At 34.3% G+C, this 26,493-nt stretch overlaps 1 protein-coding gene across 1 annotated transcript in view; it reads right to left on the bottom strand.

The window, feature by feature from the left end:
* The window catches only part of STXBP5L (syntaxin binding protein 5L), a 408,526-nt gene that overhangs the window by 286,858 nt on the left and 95,175 nt on the right, over window positions 1-26,493 (bottom strand). The window contains exons 4-5 of the mRNA XM_080822438.1: window positions 20,087-20,168; window positions 18,515-18,615 (exon numbers count right to left, since the gene is read on the bottom strand). Of these exons, the coding sequence (XP_080678564.1) occupies window positions 18,515-18,615; window positions 20,087-20,168 (183 nt within the window). The remainder of the gene's footprint in view (window positions 1-18,514; window positions 18,616-20,086; window positions 20,169-26,493) is intronic.

The following is a 26,493-nucleotide window of genomic DNA, read 5'->3' as shown; positions in this document are numbered from 1 at the left end:
GATAAAAGAATTCTCCAAGGCAGCATAACAGTTTTTAATGTGTATGTACCTAACAACATACATCAAAGTACATAGAGAGAGACTATAATGGAGACTTCAATATCCATCTTTCAGTAACTGATAAACCAAGCAGGCAGAAAGTAAGTTAGAGTATAAGTGACCAAAACAACACCATCAGTCTACTTGATCTAATTGACATTTATAGATTACTTTAATTAACAAAAGCAAAAATATTTAGGTCAGACTTACATAAAATATTCACTAAGATAAGTACATTCTGGATCATAAAACACCTTTTACCAAATTTAAACTACAGTGTATACAAAGTACAGTCTCAAAACATGATGGAATTGAGCTAGAAATAAAATACAGAAAGATAGAAAATTCCAACATATTTAGAGATAAAATCTAAATAGAGCATGGTTCAAAGAAGAAATCTCAAGGGAAATTTTAAAATATAGTAACTAAATAAAAACACAACTAATTCAAAGCTTATGAGGTACAGAAACAGGGCTTATAGGAAATTTTATAGCACTAAATGAAAGTTTTAGTAAATAGAGATAAAATCATTAATCTAACATTAAGAAACTAAAGAACGAAGAACAATGTAAACTTAAGGGAAGGAGAATAAAAAAAATTAGAGAAGTAAAACAAACAAAAAAAGTAAGAATTAACCAAACCCAATGCTCGTTCCTTGAAATTATTGTAAAATTAATAAATCTCTAAGCAGGCTAATCAACAGGAAAAAAAAAAAAAGAAAACACATATTGCCAATATTGGAAACAAAGGAAGATGACTGTATTAATGCCATGGACATTAAAAAGATCATTAAGGAATATGATGAAAAATTCTATGTCCACATGTTTGATAATCTTAATAAAATGGACTAATTCCCACTAAAACGAAATTCCTACTAAAACTCACACAAAATAAGTAGTATGAATAGGCCTAGATCTGTTAAAGAAATTGAATCAATAATTAATTAACTCACCAGAAAAAGACAGCTGAAACAGGTTCATTAGTTAATTCTACTCAACATTTAAGAAAACAAATTATACCAATTATCTACAATGTCTTCTAGAAAATAGAAGCAGAGACAATACTTCCTAACCCATTCCATGAGACTAACATTACTGTAACATCAAAACTATACAAAAACATAACAATAACAGAAAACTATAAACTAATACTTCTCGTGAACATAAATGAAAACATTCTCAACAAAATATTCATAAATTAAATCCAAAAATGTATAAAAAGAATTTTATACTAAAACCTAGTGCACTTTATTCTAGGTATGCAAGTCTAGCTCAATATTGAAAATTAATGTAATCAATCATATCACCATCTAAAGAAGAAAGAACATAATCAATAGATGCAGGAAAATCATTTGAAAAAATCTTATATTTGTAAAAAACTCTCAGTAAACTAGGAATAGAGAGGAGCTTCTTCAACCTGATAAAGAATTTCTACAAAAATCCTACAGCAACATCATCCTTATAATGAGAAACTAAAGTTTTTCCCCTAAGATCGGGAACAAGTGAAAGTTATCCCCTCACACCACTCCTATGCAATATTGCATTGGAAGACCTGGCTAATGCAATATGACACTTAAAAAGAAATAAAATGTATATAAATTTTGAAGAAAGATATGAAATTATCTATATTCACAGGAGACATGACTGTCTTATTAGAAAATTCTGAAGAACTAATGAAAGCAACATCCTAAAACTAAAAAAACAATTATAATAAAGTTCAGGATACAGGACAATTGCTATTAGTTGCTTCTCTATATACCACAAACCAACAATTGGGTTTTAATTTAAAAACGTAATACTATCTATAATAACACTAAAAACAATTAGATACGTAGATATAATTCTAACAGCATACGTATAGGATCTATAGGCAGAAAACTTCCAAAATCTGACAGAAAAATCAAATGAAAGGATATTCAATGTTGATGGATTAGAGGACCTGATTTTGTTAATATATCCATTACTTTCAACTAGATTACAGATTGAATCAATGCAAACAATCAAAATTTCAGAAGGGTTTTGTTTTGCTTTGTTTTTGTAAATACTGACAAAATAATTCCAAAGTTTATACAGAAAGGCAAAAGACCCAGAATAGCCAACACAATACAGAAGAGGAAGGAAGTAAGAAATGGGGAGAAAAAAGGAGTCAAGGTAGCAGGGAGGGGGAAAAAGTGGGGAAGGAATGAGGAGAAATACAATGACAATAAAAAAGTTGGAGGACTCATATTAGCTAATTGCCAGATTTATTTCAAAGTGTTTACAATCTAGACAGCAAAAGAATAGAAACACAGATCAATGAAACAGATTAGGTAGTCCAAAACTTGACACACACAAATACAATCAACGAAGAGTAAAAGCAATTTATTGAAGAAATTATAATCTTTTCAACAAATGGTACTTAAACAATTTGACATCCATATGTAAATAAAATGAATCTAGACACAGACTTCACATCTTTCACAAAAAATGGATCATAACTTTAATGTAAAATGCAAAATGACAAAACTTCTAGAGGCAAACAGAGGAAAATATAAGACCCGAATTTGGCAATGAATTTTAAGATACAACACCAAAGCACAATTCATGAAATAAAAAGTGCTAAGTTGGACTTCATTAAAATTATAAACTCCTGCTCTGTAAAAGACACGGTTAGGAGAATTAAAAAACAAGCCACAGACTTGACAAAATACATACAAAGTACATATATGACTAGGGTCTTTTTTAAAAAATATATTTATTTATTTATTTATTTTAGAGAGAGAGGAGGGAGTGAGAGACAGTGTGTTGGCGGGGAAGGAGCAGAGGGAGAGGGATAAGCAGGCTCCGTGCTGAGCACAGACTTCAATCCCATAACTGCAAGATCACTACCCAAGCCAAAACTGAGAGTTGGACGCTCAACTGACAGACACCTGGGTGCCCTTCCAATTAGGGTCTTATATCTGAAGTATATAAAGAACACTTAAAACTCAACAGTAAGACCACCAAATAAAGCTTAAAATGTGCAAAACAGATGCCTCACCAAAGAAGATGTAAGATGGGAAATAAGATAAAAAGATGCTCAACACATTTGTCATTAAGAGAATTACAAATACTACATTAAGATGACTATACACACCATTAGAATAGCTAAAAATCCAAAACATAAATAAAACAAATGCTTGCAAGGATATGGAAGAACAGGAACTCTCATTCATTTCTGGTGGAAATGCAAAATGGTACAGCCACTTTGGAAGACAATTTGGCCGATTCTTATATAGCTGAAAACAGTCCTATTTGATCTAGCAATTGTGCTCATAAAGACTTTCCAACTGAATTAAAACCAAGGAAATCTGCATGTAAATTTTTATATCCGTTCTATTCATAATCACGAAAAACTGGAAGCAACTAAGATGTCCTGTAATAGGTGAATGGATAAACAAATTGGTACAAACATACAATGGACTATTATTCAGCAATTTAAAAAATGGGTTATCAAATGGCTAAAAAGACATGGAGGAAACTTATGCATATTGCTTACTGAAAGAAGACTGCCTGAAAGGACTACATATATAAAAGTACAATTATACAACATTCTGGAAAAGGCAAACTACAGAGGTAGTAATACAATCAGTGGTTGCAAGATGCTCAGGGAAAAGGGGACAGGGTTGAATAAATGAAAACCAAGATTTTTATGGTGGTGATACTCTTCTTCATGAAACTGTACTGGTGAATACATAATATTATACATTTGTAAAAATCAGTACAAGTTTACAGCACAAAGAATGAACCTCAGTACATGCAAATCTTTAAAATCACTTCTTAGAATTGAGAGGATCCCAAGAGGGAATGTAGACTATAACAAAATAATTTAATTCTGTATCAAATGTATGAAACCGCCTTAATAAAGACAGCTGAGGGAAAAGGTGCTGACCTAAATAATTATGGGAATGAGTACAGTTTATAAGACTAAAGACAAAAAGAACTTCACATAAACACTATAGTCTAGTTGCTAAAGTTGCTTCCAACAGGGATATGGATTAGTAATTCTGATACTGATACACATGGACACTGGAATTGAACAACTAGATAAATGGATAGTAGATAGTACAAGTCAAGTTTCTCAGTGTTTGGATGGAAATTTATAGATGGGGGGGAATTACCCTTATGGTAATGAATTACAGTTGGAGACATCAAGATGAATTCACATCTTGATGTGAAGATGTAAGGTAAACTCACATTTACCTTAATATAGATACAAATAGATAATATATATAAGTATTTGTACATATTTGTTTAGACACGGGTTAGTACAGAAACGTATGTTTCTTTGCTATGTTAGGTGAGTTGGCCTAGAAGCTACCATGTACCAATAGCAATAAGCACACTTAGTATCCATATTTTTGGTATCTAGTATAATAAAATGAAAGTGGAGAAAAGACTGATTCTAGGACTAGGGCCTAAAATATGTAAGATGAGTTTGATGGAGCTTGATGGAGTTTGATGGGAGTTTGAGAAGCTGTTGCTCCTTTGTCAAAGATCAGTTGACTATATTTATAAGGGTCTATTTCAGTACTCACTATTGTGTTTCTGTCATTGTGGTTTTAATTTACAATTCCCTCCTGGCTCATTTTGCTGGACATCTTTTCATGTGCTTGTTAGCCATCTGTATATAAACTCTTCATTGAAATGTCTATTTGTGTCTTTTGCCCATTCTTTGGGTTATTTTTTTAATAGTTTTTTAATAGTTTTTATTTTTTTTATTTTAATTTTTTTTTTAAGATTTTATTTATTTATTTGACAGAGAGAGATCACAAGTAGGCAGAGAGTCAGGCAGAGAGAGAGAAGGGAGAAAGCAGGCTCCCTGCTGAGCAGAGAGCCCGATGCGGGGCTCGATCCCAGGACCCTGGGATCATGACCTGAGCCGAAGGCAGAGGCTTTAACCCACTGAGCCACCCAGGCGCCCCTTTTAATAGTTTTTAAAAACAGTTTTAGACTTCAGAGTAAAAGAAAGACAGTACAAATGGTTTCCATATATCCATCATCTAATTTCCCCTTTTACTAACATCTTACATTCATTATAGTTAATTAACCAATATTGATTCATTATTATTAAATTCCATAATTTATTCACATTTCCTTTTTACCTTTCTTCTTCTACTCCAGGATCTAATCCAGGATATCACATTACATTTAGTTCTCATATCTTAGCTTTGCGCAGTGGCAGTATCGTAGCCAATGAGGTTTATCCGAGGCGCGATTATTGCTAATAGTTCTCATATCTTCCTAGGAACCTCTTGGATTTAATAGTTGCTCAGATTTGTTTTTCTTAATGACTCACAATTTTGGAAGCTGCCTGGTCAAATATTTTGTAGGATGCTCTTCTACTGGAACTGGATGTTTTTCTCACAGACTAAGGGTATATGTTTGGGGGAGGATGATCATAGAGGTAAAGTGCCATTTCATCATTTCAAAGGTATATACTATCTATATGATTTAACACTGTTGATACTGACTTGAATCACTTAGCTGAGGTAGTGTTTGTCAGGTTATCCCACCATAAAGTTACTCTTTCTTCTACTCTTCCCTATTGTTCTCTTTGGAGGGAGTCATTATGCATAGCCTGCACATAAAGAGTAGGGACTTATGCTCAATCTCCTTAAGGGCAGAGGAACTTTAGAAATTATTTAGAATTTATTTGAAAAGGAGATTTATCTCTTTTTTCCCATTTATTTATTTACATAGTTTTTCATTGATTCATTCAATCATTTATTTGTTGCCATATGAACTCATAAAATTTTATTTCATACCTTTGGTTATAGTCTAATTCTAGTTTGCTACTTTATTGCTCTTATTATTCCAATTTTGGTTGTCCTTAGATCTTTCAGTGTCTCCTGTGTCCCTTTAGCATACCCCATCATTATACACCTTAAGAAATTTAAAATATTTTCATAATTCACAGTTCCTAAAAAGGAACTCTCTTTCACTGCTGGTGGGAATGTATAATGGCACAGCTACTTTGGAAGATAGGGTAATTTGGCAGTTTCTAAAAAAATAAACATATTCTTATGATTGTATCCAGTAATTACACTCTTTAGTATTTACCCGAAAGAGCTAAAAACATACGTCCACATCTACACATGGATGTTTATAGCAACTTTATTTGTAATTGCCAAAACATAGAGGCAATCAAGATGTTGGTCAGGAGGTGAACAGATAAATAAGCTCCACTATATATTCAGATAATGAAATGAGATTCAAGTCATGAAAATAAGTGGAAGAAAAAAAAATATGTGAAAGAAGCCAATCAGCAAAGTCTACATACCCTGTGATTCTAACAATATGACATCTGGAAAAGGCAAAACTATAAAGACAGTAACAAAACAGTAGTTGCTAGGGGTGGATTGGGTGCAGAGATAAATAGGCAAAGTATAGTGTATTTTTAGGGCAGTAACTACTCTGTATGATATTATAATGATGGATACATATCATTATATATTTGTCCAAATCAATGTCAGTATCCTGGTTCTGAATTCATACCATAGTTTTGAAAGATGTTACTACCATTAGGTGAAACTGGTCAAGGAGTACGTGAGATCCCTCAGCATTATATATTATAACCGCATGTGAACTTATAATTATCAGTTTTTATCCTCCTAAGCTTGAGAAGGGGCTGCCTAGGAAGGGCTGGATTCCTCAAAATAAAAATAAAAAATTAATAAAAATAATTAAATTAGAATCACTAGTTCTGACCAAGGAAAAATAGCCCTTTTTCTCCCTGATCCTCTGTTTTTACAACTAAAATATCCTGGATATAACATAAATAACGCATAGTCAGAAGCTGGGAAGATGGCAAAGTAGGAGGACCCTAAGCTCATCTTGTCTCACAGGTACAACAAAATAATACAACATAAATAACATCAGCATGAATAATCCAGAAAATGAGAGGAAGACTGGCTGTTTGAAGTTGAACAAACTCCAAAGCTAAAGGTAGAAAAGAGGCCACATTGAAGAAGGTAGGAAGGATGAAGACAGAGATTGGAAGTGAAATGGACCATGGCCATCTGGGGTGGGGAGGGAGCTTATGGCATGGAGAAAGGTGAAAAACACACTATCATACTGGGAAGTTCACACATGGAAGAGGAATCTCCTAATATTTGGTTTTGAAAGTGAGAGGGCCCCAAACTTGGGAGTTCTTACAACTAGTGAGACTTAAAGCCTGGAACTTTTTAAATCAGCAGGCTCCACTCTTGGAGAGTCCAGAAGACATCAGGAAGTGAAGTCCCTGACCTTAAAGAGATGCCTGACAAACAGCTGGAGATATAGGGTGGAAGCATCAGTATGAAAAACACCCGGGGCAGACAGGGAGGAGAGTTCTTTACTCATCTCAGTACATGGCCTGGAGAGGCAGGGATCATGGGGAAACCCCTCCAGGAACAAGGGAGGTGTCAGGCACCATTTCCCTCCCCAGACCCCCAGCATAGTATAAACACATGGCCACTTGCAAGAACCAGCATGGCACCAACTCTAGCTACCCAACTTGCTTACACCAAGCCCCACTTCCCTGAATTTCAGTAGATCTACCCTTCACAGTCATGCTTCCCTCTGTTCCAGTGCTACAGGACCCCTCCACCAGAAGACCCCACCAACACATCTCCTGACCTGCACATTTGATGGAGCTTCAGCTCTAGTGGCAACAGCAGGCCTCATTTCACAAGACCAGTACACACCTTGTTAAAACATGCCATATCCAGCCAGGGACAAAACACGACCCAAAACAGCCAAAGAAAGCTTCTGCAGATGACTGGAATGAAGGAAAACACAGCCAGGACACAAAAACAAGGCACACACAAAGCACACTGGATACACTCCTGAATTGTCAGGTCCTAGAGAAAGGAGACACTGTACTGCAGGGCACTATAGGATCTCTTCTTCATAAAGCCATTACCTTTAAGAGCAGGAGGCCAAGGAAAGTTGCCATAGAACAAAAGCATCAAAAAATCAGTTTCACTGAGTCTATCGCCACCCCCCAACAGGGGACAGGGCGACTATGCCCAAAGTTGTTGAGTAACAATGCAGCAGGCTCCTCCCCCAGAAGACGGGCTGGAGGCCAACAACCCTAAGGTCCCTATAAAACAAGTGCATTTGCTTGGGTTGTGATCAATAATTTGGACTTTGCACATTCCCTCAACCACCCCTCAACAGAATGACTAAGAGGAGGAACCCCCAACAAAGGAAAGATTCAGAGACTGTGACATCTGCCATAGAACTAATGGATATGGATATAACCAAGATGTCAGAGATTGACTTCAGAGTGACATTTATCAAGGCAATATCTATGCGTGAGAAAAATACTAATGACAATATAGAATAAGGGCAGAAATGATATCTAATCAGGCTGAACTTAAGAATGCTATGAATGAAATGCAGTCTAAGTTGGATACTCTGACTGCCAGGGTAAACAAGGCAGAAGAAGGAATTAGTGAGATAGAGGATAAGATGATAGAAAGTAAGGAAACTGGGGTGGCCTGGGAAAAACAAATGAAAACCCAAGGTATCAAACTGAGAGTTTAGTACTCAATGACACCTTCCAGCATCAGCATTACTGGGATCCCTGCCAGGGTGGCAAGAAAGAGAGAGGTCTAGAAGGTATATTTGAGACAAATCGTAGCTGAGAACTTCCCTAAACTGGGGAAGGAAACACGCATTCATGTCCAAGAGGCAGAGAGGACCCCTCCCAAGATCAAGGAGAACACCATGACATATAATAGCATGATTTTCAAGAAACAATCTTGAAAGCAGTGAGAGGGAAGAGATTTCTTACATACAGAGGGAGGAATTTCAGAATAACTTCAGCCCAGTCCACAGAGACCTGTCAAGTCAGAAACGAATGGTGAGACATTGGGTACTAAATGAGAAGAACACACAGCCAAGGATACTTTATCCAGCAAGGCTGTCATTCAGAATGGATGGAGAGACAAGTGGCTTACAAGAACAGCAGAAACTGTAAGAATATGTGAACACCAAGTCGACCCTGCAAGAGATATTAACAGGGGGTTATATAAAAGGAGAAAGACCCCAAGAGTAATATAGAACAGAAATTTACAGAGATAATCTATAGAAACAAGGACCTCACAGGCAACATGATGACAATAAAATCATATCTTTCAATAATCACTCTCAACATGAACGTCCTAAATGCTCCCATAAAATGGCACAGGGTTTCAGATTGCATAAAAAGACAGGACCCATCCATATGCTGTCTACAAGAGACTCATTTTGAACCGCAAGATACATCCAGACTGAAAGTGAAGGGCTGGAGAATCATCTTTCATGCCAATGGGACCTTTCTTCTTCAAAAGAAAGCTGGGGTAGCAATTCTCATATCAGACAAATTTGATTTTATGCTAAAGACTGTAGTTAGTGATACAGAAGGACACTATATCATTCTTTTCCTTTTCCAATTTTTTACATATTTATTTACCTTTAGAGAAATTCCTTTTATAGACCAAGTGATAGGTAGTAGAATAAGAGGTAAACAACTAAGAATTCCAAAGCTGTAAAAAAATATTAGTTGTTAAATCCCAGGGTACATCTAGTGTTTGTCGCATTTTAGGTGGTTTACTTAGCCTCAAATACCTATTTTAATTTTTTTTTGAAGATGGATATTTCCAGGACTACATTAAAACTTAATGAACAGACATTAACTAAAATCAACCATTTAGTCTTCTGCATACCCTTCACAAATTAATAGTAACATATCACCCAAAACTGTAGGTAAAATATTTATAAATAATTTTTGAAAAATAAAGCATTTATAAAGAATGTTTTATATACATAACATTGATGAGGTAATTAAAATAAATGGTTTAAAGGTTCAAAGAGTCCTATAAGAGAAACAAAGAAAATCTCTAGCCTCTCTAGTGACAAACATAATACATATTTTTAGAGGTATTTATCTTTTTATTTCTTTTTTTAAATTTAATTTAATTTTCTTTTTTTTTCAGTGTTCTAAAATTCATTGTTCATGCACCACACCGAGTGCTGCATGCAATACGTGCCCTCCTTAATACCCACCACTAGGCTCACCCAACCCCCACCTCTCTCCCCTCCAAAGCCCTCATTTTGTTTCTCAGAGTCTATAGACTCTCATGGTTTATCTCCCCTTCCAATGTTCATAGAAACAGTGGCCACAGTCACCAAACTGTGGAAAAAAACAAGATGCCCTTCAATAGACAAATGGACACTTCTCCAAAGAAGACATATAAATAGCTACCGGACACATGAAAAATGTTCATCATTAGCCATCAGGGAAACTCAAACTGAAACCACATTTAGATACCACCTTACACCTGTTAGAAATGGCAAAAATTGAAACAAGGCAAGAAACAACAAATGTTGGAGAGATGGTGGAGAAAAGGGAAGAACCCTCTTACATTGTTGGTGGCAATGTACTTTGGAAAACAGTGTGGAGGTTCCTCAAAAAATTAAAAATAGAGCTACCATCAATTACACTACTGGGTATTTATACCAGAGATACAGATGTCATAAAAAGAAGGGCCACATGCACCCTTACATTGCTAACATCAGTGTCCACAATAGCCAAACCATGGAAGGAGCCAAGATGCCCTTCAACAGAAGAATGGGTAAAGAATATGTGGTCCATATATACAATGGAATATTACTCAGCCATCAGAAAGGACAAATACCCAACTTTTGCACCAACATGGATGGAACTGGAGGAGTTACGTTAAGTGCAATAAGTCAAGCAGAGAAAGCCAATTATCATATGGTTTCACTTATTTGTGGAACATAAGGAATAGCATGGAGGACATTAGGAGAAGGAAGGGAAAAATGAAGGTGGGGGAATCAGAGAGGGAGATGAACCACGAAAGACTCCTGACTCTGGGAATCAAACTGAGGGTTTTAGAGGGGGAGCTTTGTGGGGGATGGGTTAGCCAGGTGATGGGTATTAAGGGGGGCATGTATTGCATGGAGTCCTGGGTGTTATATACAAACAGTGAATCGCAGAACACTACATCAAAAACTAATGATATACCATATGATGACTAACATAACATTAAAAAAAAAAAAGAATGATGCACTACAATCAAGTGGGATTTATTCTTGGCTTGCAAGGGTGATTAAATATTCACAAATCAATCAACCTGATACATCACATTAATAAGAGAAAGGACAAAAACCATATCCTCATTTCAATAGATGAAGGAAAGCATTTAACAAAGTACATTTCTTTATGATAAAAATCCTCAACAAAGTATGTTAGGAGGGAACATACCTCATCATAATAGCTACAGCCAGTATGAAAAAGCCATAGCCAATATCATACTCAATAAGGGAAAACTGAGACCTTTTCCCTAAGGTTAGGAACAAGACAAGGATATCTATTCTCACCACTTTTATTCAACATAGTACTGGAAGTCCCAGTTACAGCAATCAGACAACAAACAGAAATAAAAGGCATTCAAAATTGGAAAGGAAAAAGTAAAACTTTCCCTATTTGCAGATGACCTGATACTATATAATAGAAAAAATTAGAATCCACCAAAAGACAACTAGAATTGATAAATGAATTCAGTAAAGTCATAGGATATAAAATCAATACACAGTAATCTGTTGCATTTCTATACACTAGTAATGAAGCAGCAGAAAGAGAAATAAACTTGGGTAAAAGTACAGGTAAAAGACCTGTACTCTGAAAATTATAAAACACTGTTGAAAGAAATTGACCATAACACAAACAAATGGAAAGATATTCCATACTCATGGAGTAGAAGAACAAATACTGTTAAAAGACCCATATGACCCAAAGCAAACTACACATTTAATTCAATCTCTGATTTAAAACACAAACAGCAATTTTCACAGAACTAGAACAAATAATACTAACCTTTGTATAGAACCACAAAAAAAGAGAAGGTTCAGCCCAAATGGGCCCCAAGGTAATATTGATGACATATACCTATGACCCTGCAATTGCACTACTGGGTATTTACCCCAAAGATACAGATGGAGTGAAAAGAAGGGCCATCTGTATCCTAATGTTTATAGCAGCAATGGCCACGGTCGCCAAACTGTGGGAAGAACCAAGATGCCCTTCAACAGGTGAATGGATAACGAAGATGTGGCCATATACACTATGGAGTATTATGCCTCCATCAGTAAGGACGAATACCCAACTTTTGTAGCAACATGGACGGGACTGGAAGAGATTATGCTGAGTGAAATAAGTCAAGCAGAGAGAGTCAAGTATCATATGGTTTCACTTATTTGTGGAGCATAACAAATAACATGGAGGACAAGGGTAGACGGAGAGGAAAAGGGAGTTGAGGGAAATTGGAAGGGGAGGTGAACCATGAGAGACTATGGACTCTGAAAAACAACCTGAGGGTTTTGAAGGGGCGGGGGGTGGGAGGTTGGGGGAACCAGGTGGTGGGTATTAGGGAGGGCACGGATTGCATGGAGCACTGGGTGTGGTGAAAAAACAATGAATACTGTTATGCTGAAAATAAATAAAAAATTTAAAAAAAAAATAAGAACCACAAAAAAACCTATATAGCCAAAGCAATCTTGAAAGAAAAACAGTACTCGATGCATCGCAATTCCAGTCTTTGAATTATATTACAAAGCTGTATTAATTAAAACAGTATGGCACTGGCACAAAAATCAATGAAACAGAGGACAAAACACAGAAATAAACCCACAATTATATGGTCAAGTAATCTTTGAAAAAGGAGCAAAGTATATAAAATAGGGAAAAGACAGTCTCTTCAACAAATGTTGGAAGAACTGGACAGCTACATGCAAAAGAATGAAACTGCTCTACTTTCTCACAACATACACAAAAATAAACTCAAAACTGATTAAAAACCTAAATCTAAGACCTGAAATCACAAAAATCCTAGAAAAAAGACAGACATTTCTATGACATCAGCTGTAGCAACATTTTTCTAGATATTTCTCCTGAAGCAAGGATAATAAAAGCAAAAAATAAATTATTGGAATGTAATCAAAATAAAATGCATCTGCAGAGCAAAGGAAACAATCAACAAAACTAAATGGCAACCTACAGAATGGGAAAAAATATTTGCAAATAATAAATCTAATAAAAGGTCAGTTTCTAAAATATATAAAACCTGATACAACTCAACACCCCAAAATGGGCATAAGTTATGAATAGACATTTCTCCAAAGAAGACGACGACTAACAGGTACATGAAAAGATACTCAATATCATTCATCATCAGGGAAATACAAATCAAAATTACAATGAGATATCACCTCACAACCTGTCAGAATGGCTAAAATCAAAAACACAGGAAACAACAGGTGTTGGTGAAGACGTGGAGAAAGGGAACCCTTGTGCACTATTGGTGGGAATGCAGACTGGTGCAGCCATTGTGGAAAATGGTATAAAGTTCCTCAAAAAGTTAAAAATACTGTGTAAGACTGATGATTCACAGACTTGTACCCCTGAAGCAAATAATACATTATGTTAAAAAAATTTTTTTAAATTAAAAATAGAACTATCCTATGACCCAATAATCACACAACTGGGTATTTACCCAAAGGAAACAAATACACTAACTCAAAAGGATACATTCTCTGCCATGCTTTTAGGAACATTATCTACAGTAGCTAAATTAAGGAAACAGCCCATGTCTATTCAACTAATGAATGGATAAAGAAGATTTGGGGTGTGTGTGTGTACATACTGTGGAATATTAGTCATAAAAAGCATTGAAATCTTGCTATTTGCAACAACATGGATAGAGCTAGAGAGTATTATGCTAAGCGAAATAAGTCAGTCATGAAGACAAATGCCATACGATTTCACTCATCCATGAGTGAAACAAGAAACAAGACACAAAACAAATGAGAAAAAGGGAAAAAGAGAGAGAGAGAGAGAAAGACAAACTAAGAAAAAGACTCTTAACCATAGAGCATAAACTGTTGGTAACCAGAGGGGAGGTGGGAGGGGGGTTGGGTAAAATAGGAGATGGGTATCAAGGAGTCACTTGTGATGAGCACCGGGTGATGTATAGAATTGTTGAATCACTAATTGTACACCTGAAGCAAATATTACATTGTATGTTAACTATACTGAAATTTTTTAAAAAGTTTATGACTAAACCTAACAAAAATGTGGAAGACCTCAGAAAAACTCATAATGTTATTTAGAGAACTCAAAGAAGACTTAAGAAAGTGGAAGATATAACATATACCATGGTTCATTGATTGAATGATTCAATATTGTCACTGTGAATGACAATGAATCAATATTGCCATCCCGCATCATCATGGGATATGTCAGTGCTCTTCAAAGTAGTCTACAGATTCAAAGTATTTTTTTTCTTACTTATTGTATAACTGGAGGTTTGAACCTCTTAATCGCATTTACCTATTTTGCTCACCACCCCCTTCCCTGGCAACCACCAGTTTGTTCTATTTATAAGTCTATTTCTTTTGTTTTGTTTAGATATCACATGTAAATTATATCATATGGTATTTTTTTCTGTCTGATTTATTTCATTTAGCATATTACCCTCTATGTCCATCCATGCTATCACAAATGGTAAGATTTCATTCTTTTTTTAATCAATCAGTAATATTCTATTCTATCTATTTCATATACACACACATACATCTATACACTATCTTTATCTCTATCTTTACCTATTCATCTATTGATGGACACTGAGGTTGCTCCCATACCTTGACTGTTATAAATGCTGCAATGAACATGAGTCCATATATCTTTTCAAATTAGTATTTCTAATCAAAACCTCAGCATATGTGTTTGTGAAATTTGAGAAGTTATTTTTTTAACTTTATTTATTTTTTCAGTGTTCCAAGATTCATTGTTTATGCATCACACCATGTATTTCTAAAATTTAAGTGGAAATACAAAAGTTAAGTTTAAGCAAGAGAATTAAAGTAGAATGGTTAATTGAACTGAAGAATATTCACTAAGTTGAATACTACATAACAATAAAAGTAATAAACTATAGCTACATACAACATGGATGAAATTTTTAAATATAACATTGGCAAAAGAAGCCAAACACAAACAAGAATGTATGTATGCTATCATTTGTATAATTTTCCAAACAACAGGTAAAACTAATTTATAGTGTTTAAAATCAGGATAGTGTTACACCTGTGGATTAGGTAGTGATTGAAAGGCAAAATGGGGGGGTTTGGTTGTGGGTCTAGTAATTTTCTGTTTCTTGATTTCTGCATTTGTTACAGGGTAAATTATCTCATGGTGTAAATTTAACATTTACACTGTTTTTTTTAATGTGTTTTTATTTTAAGATTTTATTTTTAAGCTATTTCTACACTCAACATGGGGCTTGAACCCATAACCTTGAGATCAAGAGTTGCATGCTCCACCAACTAAGCCAGCCAGGCATCCCTACATAGTTTCTTGATTTGGTAACATTTACACACACAACAAAAAGAAAAAAAAATAAGTAAGTTTTTTATACACTGATAAGGAATGATCTTTAGAATAAATTCCAAAGAGAATGAAATAAATAAGATACAAAACTGTATAACATGTTACAATTTGTGTAACAGAAATGTATATATTCATATTTGCTTACATACACACACACACACACACATACACACACACACACACACACGTAAGGAAAAAATTATGTTACATATAATTGCCTTTATGCATACACAATTAATCTCTGGAAAGATATAATAAATTAATAAGTAACATTCTTCGCCTCCATTGATGGGGCCTAAGTGTTCAAGTAACAGGAGTAGAAGATAAATCCTTCACTGTATATACAACTTACATCTTTTGAATGTCAAACCAGGTAAATATGTTAATTCTTAAAGAAAATTTTAAAATAAACATGATGCAAGTTTCCTTTATAAAGCAATAGTATATTTTAAATTGGAGTTATAAACTTCCCCAAAAGCCAACTCCAATGGATCAAGCTTGCTAGATAATTTCATAAATTATAGGTTTCTTAAAATATTCCTTCCCTTCAGCGTAGCTGATAGTCCTTAGAAACACTCCAATGATATCAACTAGCAGAACACCACAGAAATAAAAAAATAAACTCTGATACAATAAGTACAAATAAGTTAATATTTTCATGTCATAATCTACCTATTGAATTTTACTTGAAAACCATATAAAACAATGCTATGCTTTTCCCATTATACAATTTATGATCAGTGTTATCAAGGACTATTAACATGTCTAAAATATGAATGTCTTATTTTATTCATTTTCAGATCATGCAGCACAGAAATCAAAACAATTTTTCTTCCATATTTAGCTTTAAAATCAGATCTGAAAGGAATCCAAGGATCATTACTCAGAAGCAGCTAAAATATCTAAACCTATTTCTCATTACTGCCTTCAAAGATTATAAGACCAAAAGCTAAAGGTGCCCTATAAAAAATAAATAAAAACCTAAAATGTATAGCATAAACTATATAAATTAAATATATATATGACAGAAACATAAGGATATATAGAAATTTACATAGTCAACTGGTTAATTTAAGAAGGCTCAGAGTTCCAAAAGATGGTTGGTTAAATTCTCCTTTATAGATCAAAGCCTCTATTCACCATACATTTAAAAATATATCCCTCCCTACAGGAACTATGATAGTTACTGATTATTTCAATTCATGATAATGATTATTTTCAAATTCAAGATAATAAATTTATCTTCAAAAAGATAGATACCATATTTTTGCAAGCATTAAAATAAGCAATGCCTACAAAATTCTATGATTCTATGATATGTCCAAAAACTGTCAGAATGGTCTTTTATGTTGCAACAGTTAAATCCACATCAATTGAGATAATAAAATTATAACTGAAAATCATCACCATCAATTGTTTCTTCCCCCCAACCCAAAAAGGGCCAGAAAAAGGGCCAGAACATTTCCTTCAACATTCCAACTGTGAGGGTAAAAAGCCTATTTTGTCCATCTACACAGAAGTGTAGGGCCAGATCTACTTAAATCATTTAAATAAACAAAAATCTTACAAGCAGAGAAAGTGATAAAATCAATATGTCAATATCTGAGTAAGAAATATTTTTAAAGATAAAAAAAGGAACAGTATAATAACTCTTGACTGATTTTTAAATTTTTTAATATCCTGAAATTTCTGCTGCATTAATTACTTTAAAATTTAAGATAAAATAACCAAAATTAGATCTAATCTAAATAAAGAAATTCTATCTGGTTTTAGCAGACATCTAAAATATAAATTCCCTCCTCTCAAAATATACTGGATATAATGAAAATTCCCATTGATGCTAAATCCTTAAATACTGTAGACATAACACTCATGAATATTACTCAGAATATTGAAGGTTAATGACTTAAATAGTACAGTATGCATATGAGTAGAAAAAGAAAAACTTCAGGTAAATAAAAGAATGTTTACAAAATTGCCATCCTCTTTTCTCACATATAAAGACAGATTTACTTCTTCCAACTCTGTTCATATAGTAACAATTCCTTATTAAACTATTACCATTCAACAAAATAAAATAAGCACTATCTTGAGTTCTTAGCAGTGACTGCCTGCCTCTATCATTCACCTACCTCAGTTTGTATAGTACTTGCTAATCTGTGTAAATTTACTTCTCAAGGGTTTCTTTTTCTTTCATTAACATCAAATTTTCCTGTGATGACCCTTCTCCTTCACTGTAAAGAGTTAGATTGTTTTCCAAATAATAAATAAATATCAGGTTATTTTTCAGTTAAATTAGAGAGACAGATAATGCAATACAAATTTTACTTATCTCCAGGCAGATTATCAATTGAGTAGATGTAAATTAAGTTTGAGGTTTAACTGACACCAACATTAGAAACATTAAAGTTTGGTAGGTTGTTACAAATAAAATCTAGTAATTTTTCCTGTATCTATTCATTTAATTTTCTCTTTCAGATTATTAATATTTCATTCTAAATTGGGGAAATCTAAATTCCAGTCAAATTACCATCTTGGAAAACATTAAGCTTTTATATGTAATATTGCTCAACACTTACTACCAACATTTTTGGAATCTAAAACTTTTGTCTCAGGGTTTTTTCATGTTAAAATATTTAAGCAAAAGAGTTTGGTGTAGGATATAACTACCATGATCAAAAGGTATAAAAAAAATTTAGTATTTACTTGACTTTTAAATTTTAAGTCTGAGTTTTCAGCACCGTGGCCTAGGGGAAAAAAAATGCATCATTGCTGCAGTGCCAGTTTACAGCAAGAACAGAAATGTTAGGAGTTCCCCATTAGATGACTAAATCTAATTAATTATGAATTTTCTATGAATTTTACTATAAAAACAAGCATAACATCAAATTTTTTCTAGATTTTAAGGTTCTGAAAAAAAAACAAAAAACAACTAGTCTTCCAAAAGTTAACCTGAAACTTCTCAGGAAATACTTTTCTCATACATCAAGAAATTGTTTAACTCAGACATTCTTACCGTTCTCGGTTAAATTTAAGAGAATGAAGAATAGCTGGCCTTTTTTGTCTGAGAGTCCACAAATGAAGGGTATCATCTGAACTTGCACTAACCAAAGCACCCTGAAACAAAAAAGACAAAATAAGTGAGTGACTTCCTTAAGAGATTTTTGTTAAGCAAAAACAAGCTAATTTACTGAATTTTTCGCTATTTGATGAGTTATTTGTATCTATATAAACTACAAATATAAGGAAAAACAATTGTATATACTTTAATCAGGAAGGTTAAGAATGCTGAGTAGAAGCAAGTGACTTCTGGACTGGTCTGGATGACTAACTCAAGAAATATGCATTTACCACCAGAAAGAAATAATTATTGTAAGCATCATTACGACTATTAGGGATTATTGTGTTTTCTTCGGGAAAACTAACTTTAATTTTCTTGTATCTAATATTCACACACATACTATATGTCTTATCTCCCTCTTTTATTGTGGCATCCCATAGCAAGTATACCTACAAGGTAAAATATGCTAGGTTTGTCAATAAGGAGAATTTCACTGACTTCTGAGAAAGAGTTTGAACTGAGAGAAGTACAAGGTGGATATCTGCCAACATCACAAATTTTTCTTTCCTCAAGAGTCTCTGACACAAAAGTCTATGTATGAATCATTTTACCCATGTTTATGATTATAAAATTCTTAGAGAAAAACATATATAAAAATATATGGAGATATTGAATAAAAGATTATTCATACCATAAGAAAACAATCAGCAGTACTTCATTTTTTTTTTTCCTCAAGGCATTGAGTTCAGTCTGCTAAGTGCCTGAATTTGGTATGGCACAAGTTTTTAAGGCATTTTTGCATTGACAGCTCACTTAACTGAAAATAGCTCTAAAAGACACAATGATCCACTTAAAATGTGAATAATAACAATGAACACAGAAGGCCTTAAGAAGCCTCTAACTAATGGAAAATCTGCAACTTTTCCAAGCATTATAAATATATACTCTGTCGTTAGGAAGTTCCTCATCACCACAGGTCTATAGAATAGGAATAGAGTAGGGAGACAATCATCATAATAGCTATGGATGAATAAATAAATAAATATGCATATATGTACCAATAAATATATCTGAATATATATACAGATAGCAGAACCCATAGGTAAATAACTGAAAAAGTTATTTCATGAAAGATAAGAGTGAACCATGAAGTTAATGCTGATTATAAAATTCAAATTAGTATCCTGAAGAAAAATTTAATAGTCAATGGAGCAATCAGAATTTTAGTAATTTTTTTAAAAAATGTAAATAATTAATCTGTAAATTATGCTGCATAATAAGAACAGGATCTTCTGGTATGTGCAAACTTTCTCCTTTAAAATTTAATAGACAAACACTGACATAGTCTTTTATAAGAAATGTGACCATGAATAATATTGCACACATATATACCTTTAAACATTTAGAATATATAAAAAATAACATATTTAAATAAAAATAATATATTTTATATAACATAATATAAAAAAGGTCACATCAACTAATGTAGTGTGTAAAATAGTGATAAATAGTCAAGAAAATCCTTACCTCATTGATCAAGAATTGGAGCTGTAGGACAGCTGCACCACTTTCATGTTGGCAATAACAATCAACGCCAGGTCTCCCAAGTCTAGTATATTAAAAGTCAAGGATTCTAACATTTTAATTAGTACTAATATTAATGAGTAAAGTAAAAACTAACTTACTTAACATCTAAATGTTTTGCTTTTTAGTTATCCTTATTTTTGTAAATATGGAGTAAAAAAATCTTAGTTGATACAAATTACATTATGTAGCATAAAACATTAACAAAATGGCCAAATAGGACTTCTCTTGCACATATGGACTCCTTGACAACAATAACTTGCATCTCACAAACAAAAGTGCTTTCCTGGGAGCTTCCAGATCTAGATAGGAGACTGCAAAACCACAGTGTAGACCAAGAATGAAGAAAGTTGTTTTGAGAAGGCAGGCTTATGCCAGGCAGCTGATTTACTGACTGTAGTCTAGCTACAGAAACAGAAATACCTCCGTACCCCTGAGAATTCAGCTACAGATAGCCTATTCAGTTTGGGGTCTGTCACCAGCATGTGTTTTATGCCAAGAGATCTCGGAAGCATCACCCACGCATCAAGTGATAGTTATACAGACCTCAATTCAGCTGTAGATCCAGAAGTGGTGTTTGAACCAGCATTAGCTCTTTTTGGCTGTAGTGTGGGAGCCATTGGAGGTAAGGCCCCCAAATTCAAGCAGATTAAAGATTCTGAAATGGCCTTGTAACTGGGCTCAGCCCATTTCAGCCACAATCTAGGAACAATCTTGCCAGTGCAGGGACCCTGTTGGAGACACTCTTGTGTTTCTGGCAGTCTGTCAGTCTGTCAGTAGTCCTGAGGGTCCAGGATCCTAGCAGAAGACGTTCCCATCTGTGCATTTGATGATCTAGAAAGGCCCTCATCCTCTACTCCCCGCCCCTTCCAGTCACAGACCACAAGCAGGCCTGCTGACAGGAAAGCCAGGCTGTAGACACTCCCATCTGTGCTCAGAGGGATCCTGAAAAGGCCAATACATGAACCCAGAGTCCTCAGAGTCATAGTCAGCAGTCCTGAGGGTCCAGGGTCTCAGCGGGAAACATTCTTAGCTACAAACCTGATTACTCTGAAAGGGCCTTATGTTCAGCTCCAGCTTCTCCAACTGCAATCTGTGAATAGTACTGCTGCCACAGAAACCCAGCAGGAGACACTCCTGTTTGTACTCCTAGAGATCCCTATACTGGGTACCATCCCCTCCCAGCCTCAATCCATGAGCAGTCCTACAGGCACAGGGAACTGGTAAGAGACACAACTACACCTCAAAAGATCCTGAAAGGGCCCCATATTTGGCTTGAGCCCCTCTGGCCATGGTCAGGGGCCAATCCAACCTATCCAGTAACTTGGAGGGAGACATACCATCTGTGCCCCCAGAGCCAGGTCTGCAAACCTTAATCTTGGCTGTGGAATGTGAATCAACCCTGAAGCTCAGTTCTAGCACCTCTTAGCCACAGTTCAGGATCAATCCTGCCCACCCAGGGAGCCAGTCAGTAATTAGGCAGCAGTTCTCCCAGGGATCTGATGGGAGCCACATCCACCATCTACCTGATCATAGGCTCACTGACTATTTACCTAATAATAGGACACACATGTGGACCCTTGCCCAATACCACCCTACTGACAAGGTACTAGAGGCAGTTGCATGCCCCCAGGGACCAGAAGTGATCCACACTGGCCTAAGCCCTTGTAACAAGCCCAACCACAGACTCCATTGCAGATCCAGTGACAACACTGTAAATGGCTTCAACACAGCACACCTGCAAGTCTGGAGATAATATTATCAGCCCAGGGAGTGGGACAAGAAAAGGTCTTTATCTTCTAGTCTGTAAAGACTGAAAGAGGTGTTTGCCCCTACAAATGCACAGACATCAATGCAAGGCAACATGGATCTTGAGAAATCAAACATACATGACATCACAAAAGACACTGATAGCACTCCAGTAATGACTTCAAAGAAATGAAGATCTATGATTTGCCCAGCAAAGAAATCAAAACAATTGTCTTTAAAAAACTGAATGAAAATGGAAAGAAACACAGATAGCTAGACAAAAACAGGAAAATAATTCATGACAAAATGCATTTAATAATGAAATAGAAAGTATAAAAAAGAACCAAACAGAAATCCTGGAGTTCAAGAAAACAATGCCAGAAATAAAGAATTCAAAACAGAGCTTCAATAACAGCCTTAATCACACAAAAGAATTAGCAAACTCAAAGACAATTCATCTGAAATTAGCCACTTAGAGGAACAAAAAGAAGAAAGAGTGAAGACAAACTGAGTAAATTATGGGATATCAATAAGTAAATGGGCATTTGCATCATGAGAGTCCCAGAAGAAAAAGAAGAAAAGAAGCAGAAAGGCTATTTAAAGAAAAAAACAGCTGAAAACTTCCCAAATCTTGGAAAAGATACAGACATCCAGGTACAGGAAGCTTAGAGGAACCCAAGCAAGATCAACCCAAAGAGTACTCTGAGAAACATTATAATCAAAATCCTTAAAGTCAGAGACAAGGAGATGATTTTGAAAGCAATAAGTGAAAATCAATTTCTCACTACAAAGAAGCCCACATAAGACTATCAGTGGACTTCTCTGCAGAAATCTAGCAGGCCAGGAGGAAGTGGAATGATATATTCAAAGTAATGAAAGAAAAAAAAAAAACCTGCCAACCAAGAAAACTACACCCAGAAAAACTGTCCTTCAGAAATGAAAGAAAGACAAAGACATCCCAGATGAAGAGTAGTTAAGGGAGTTCATTACCACTAAAGCCACGTTACAAAAAAGGGAGTTCAAGCTGAAATGAAAGGATACTACATAACAACATAAAAACATAAAATTCACTCATAAGAGTAAATATATAGTTAAATTCAGAATATCCCAGTACTGTAATGATGGTATATAAATCACTTTTATCTCTATTATAAAAACTGGAGATAATATTTAAAATATTGTGCCTACATTAATTTGTTAATGGATACACAATATATAAAGATGTAAAGTATAACAATATCATAAAATTTGGGAGGAGAAGTAAAACTGTTAAGTATTTGTATGTGATTGAAAATGAGTTGTTATCAGCTTAAAATAGACTATTATATCTCTAAGATGTTTTACATAAGCCTGATGGCAACCAAAAAGAAAAAAAAAACTATACTATTTACATAAAAGGTAAAGAGAAAAGAATTAAAGCACATAAAAATATATACAAAAAATAACACAAATTAAGAGATGAAAAAAGAACAAAGGAATGAAACAATTCAGAAAACAATTTAAAAATGGCAATAGTATTTACTAACCAATAATTAATTTAAATGTAAATAAGCTAATTATTCAATCAAAAGACACAAAAGTGGCTAAACAGATAAAAAACAAGATCCAAAGATACGTGGTCTACACGAGACACTTTTTTAGCTTTACAGATGCACATAGGCAGAAATTGAAGGGATGGAAAAATATATTCCATGCACTATACTGATGTCAGATAAACAACATTTAGTCAAAATCAGTGTGGCAAGAGGAAAAAGTCACAATATAGGATAAGGGGGTCAATTCATCAAGAGGATATAACAGTTATAAATACATATGCACCACACTGGAGCACCTACATATCTAAAGCAAATATTATAACTAGAGGGAGAAACAGAAGGCAGTACAATACCGGTAAGATACCTAAGTACCCCATATTCAACATTAAAGAAATCAACCAAACAGAATTAATAAGAAAACCGTGGGCCTAAATAACACTATAGACCAAATGGACCTAACAGACATATAAAGAACATTATATTCAAAAAACTGGAGTACACATTCTTCTCAAGGGCATATGAAAATTCTCCAGTATATATCATATGTTTGAACACAAAGCAAGAAGACTGAAACTATTTCTAGAATCTTTTCTGACCACAGTGCTATTACATTAAAAATCAACGACAGGAGGAAAACTGAAAAATTCTATGTGGAAATTAAACAACACAATTCTGAACAACTAAAGGATCAAAGAAGAAACCAAAAGGGAAATCATATAGTATCCTGAGGCAGATGGAAATGAAAACAAAACATATGGGATACAGGAAAGCAGTTCTACAAGGAAAATTTATAGGAACAAATGCCAAAAATAAGAGAAAGTTTTCAAATAAACAACATAATTTTACACCAAAAAGAATTTAAAAAAGAACAAACTAAGCCCAAGTTAGCAGAAGAAAGGAAATAATAAAGATCAGAGTGGAAATAATTAAAATGGAGACTATAGGGGGGAAAAAATCAATGAAACTAAGAGTCATTTTTTTTTGGAGAGATAAACAAAATTAACAAACCTTTAGCTGGAGTAATCAAGAAAAAAAAAAGAAGAGTCAAATAAATGCATAAATAGAAGAGAAGACATTACACACGATTCCACAGAAATATAAAGAATCAGAAGCTACTATGAACAATTATATCTAAACAAATTGGGTAACTGAAAAGCAATAGATAAATTCATAGAAACATAAAACCTACCAAGTATGAATCATGAAGAAACAGAAAGTCTGAACAGACCAACAATGACTAGTGGGATTGAAGCAATAATCAAAACCTCCCTTGAAACACCTAGGTGGTTCAGTTGGTTGAGTGTCCAACTCTTGATTTTGGCACAGGTTATGATCTCAGGATCATGAGACTGAGTCCCATGTCAGGTTCTGTGCTCAGTGCAGAATCTGCTTGAGATTCGCTCTCCCTCTCTCTCTGCCCCTCCCCCCTGATCACATATGTTCTTTCTCTCATTCTCTCTCTCAAAAAATAAATAAATAGGGGCACCTAGGTGGTACAGTCAGTCAGTTAAGCAAATAACTTTTGGTTTCAGTTCAGGTCATGATCTCAGTGTCATGAGATTGAGCCCCATGTCAGGCTCCACACTCAGTGTGGAGTCTGCTTGAGATTCTCTCTCCCTCTCCTTCTTTCCCTCTTGCTCATCCTTGCTCTCTCTCTCTCTCTCTCTCACACACACACACACAAATACATATGTAAATCTTTAGAAAAATAATAATAAAACAAATAAATGAATCTTTAAAAAAATAATCAAAACCTCCTAATAAAGGAAAGCCCCAAACCAGATGTTTCCAGAGAACATTTAAAGAAGTAATGCCAATCTTTCTCAAAATCTTCTAACGGAATGAAGAGGAGAAAACACCTTTAAACTCAATTTCCAAGGTCAACCTTACTCTGATACCAAATCCAGGTAAGGACAGTATAGGAAAAGAAAACTACAGCCAATACCCCTGATGAACAAAGATGCAAAAATTCTCTCCAAAATATTAGCAACCAAATTCAACAGCACACAAAATGAATCAGACACCAAGATTAAGTAGGATTAATCCTTGAGATGCAAGGATGGTTCAACATACATAAATCAATAAATATGATACACTACATTAGCAAAATGAAAGAGAAAAATCATGATTCTTCAGAAGATTCAAAAAAAATTTTGAAAAATCCAAAATCTTTTCAGGAAAAAAATGCTCAATAAATTGGGAACAGAAAGAACATACCTAAATATAATAAAAGCCATATATCACAAGCACACAGATAACATCATACTTGGTTTAAGAAGTTGAAAGTTCTTCCTTTAAAATCAAGAAGACAACAGTGCTCACTCTTACCACACCCATTTAGCATAGTACTAGAAGTCCTAAGAAGAACAATAAAGCAAGAAAAAGAAATAAAAGGCATTTAAATCATAAAAGAAGAAGTAAAACTGTCTCTGCAGATGACATAATATTACACATAGAAAACTCTAAAGATAATACCAAAAAAAAAAAAAAATTAGAACCAATGAATGAATTTAGTAAAGTTGCAGGATACAAAACCAACATACAAAAATTAGTTGCATTTCTATACACTAACAATAAAGTATCAGAAAGAGAAGAAAACAATCCCACTTACAACAACAAAAAACACAAAAAAACAAAACAAAAAACAAATAACAACAATAAAATACTTAGGAATAAATTTAACCAAGGAGGTGAAAGATCTATAAAATTAAAACTATAAGGTAATAATAAAAGAACTGAAGAAGACACAGATAGGAAAATATCCTGTGTACATGGACTGTAAGAATTAATATTGTTAAAATGTCCATACTACTCACAGCTATGTATGAATTTGTTGCAATTCCTATAAAAATTCCAGTTTTTACAGAAATAGGAGAAAAAATCCAAAATTTGTATGGAACTAGGATAGACCCCAAACAGCCAAAGTACTCCTGAGAAAGAAGAATAAAGCTGGAAGTATCACACTTTCTGATTTCAAACTGTACTAGAAAGTTATAGTAACCAAAACAGCATGATTCTAGCATAAAGACACATACCAATAAAACAGAATCAAGAGCCCAGAAATAA

This window comes from Martes martes (genome assembly GCF_963455335.1).
Source record: "Martes martes genome assembly, chromosome: 1".
In the NCBI taxonomy this organism is placed as follows: Eukaryota; Metazoa; Chordata; class Mammalia; order Carnivora; family Mustelidae; genus Martes; species Martes martes.
The sequence above is the reverse complement of the archived record's forward strand: the minus strand, read 5'-3'. Positions and strand labels throughout refer to the sequence as shown.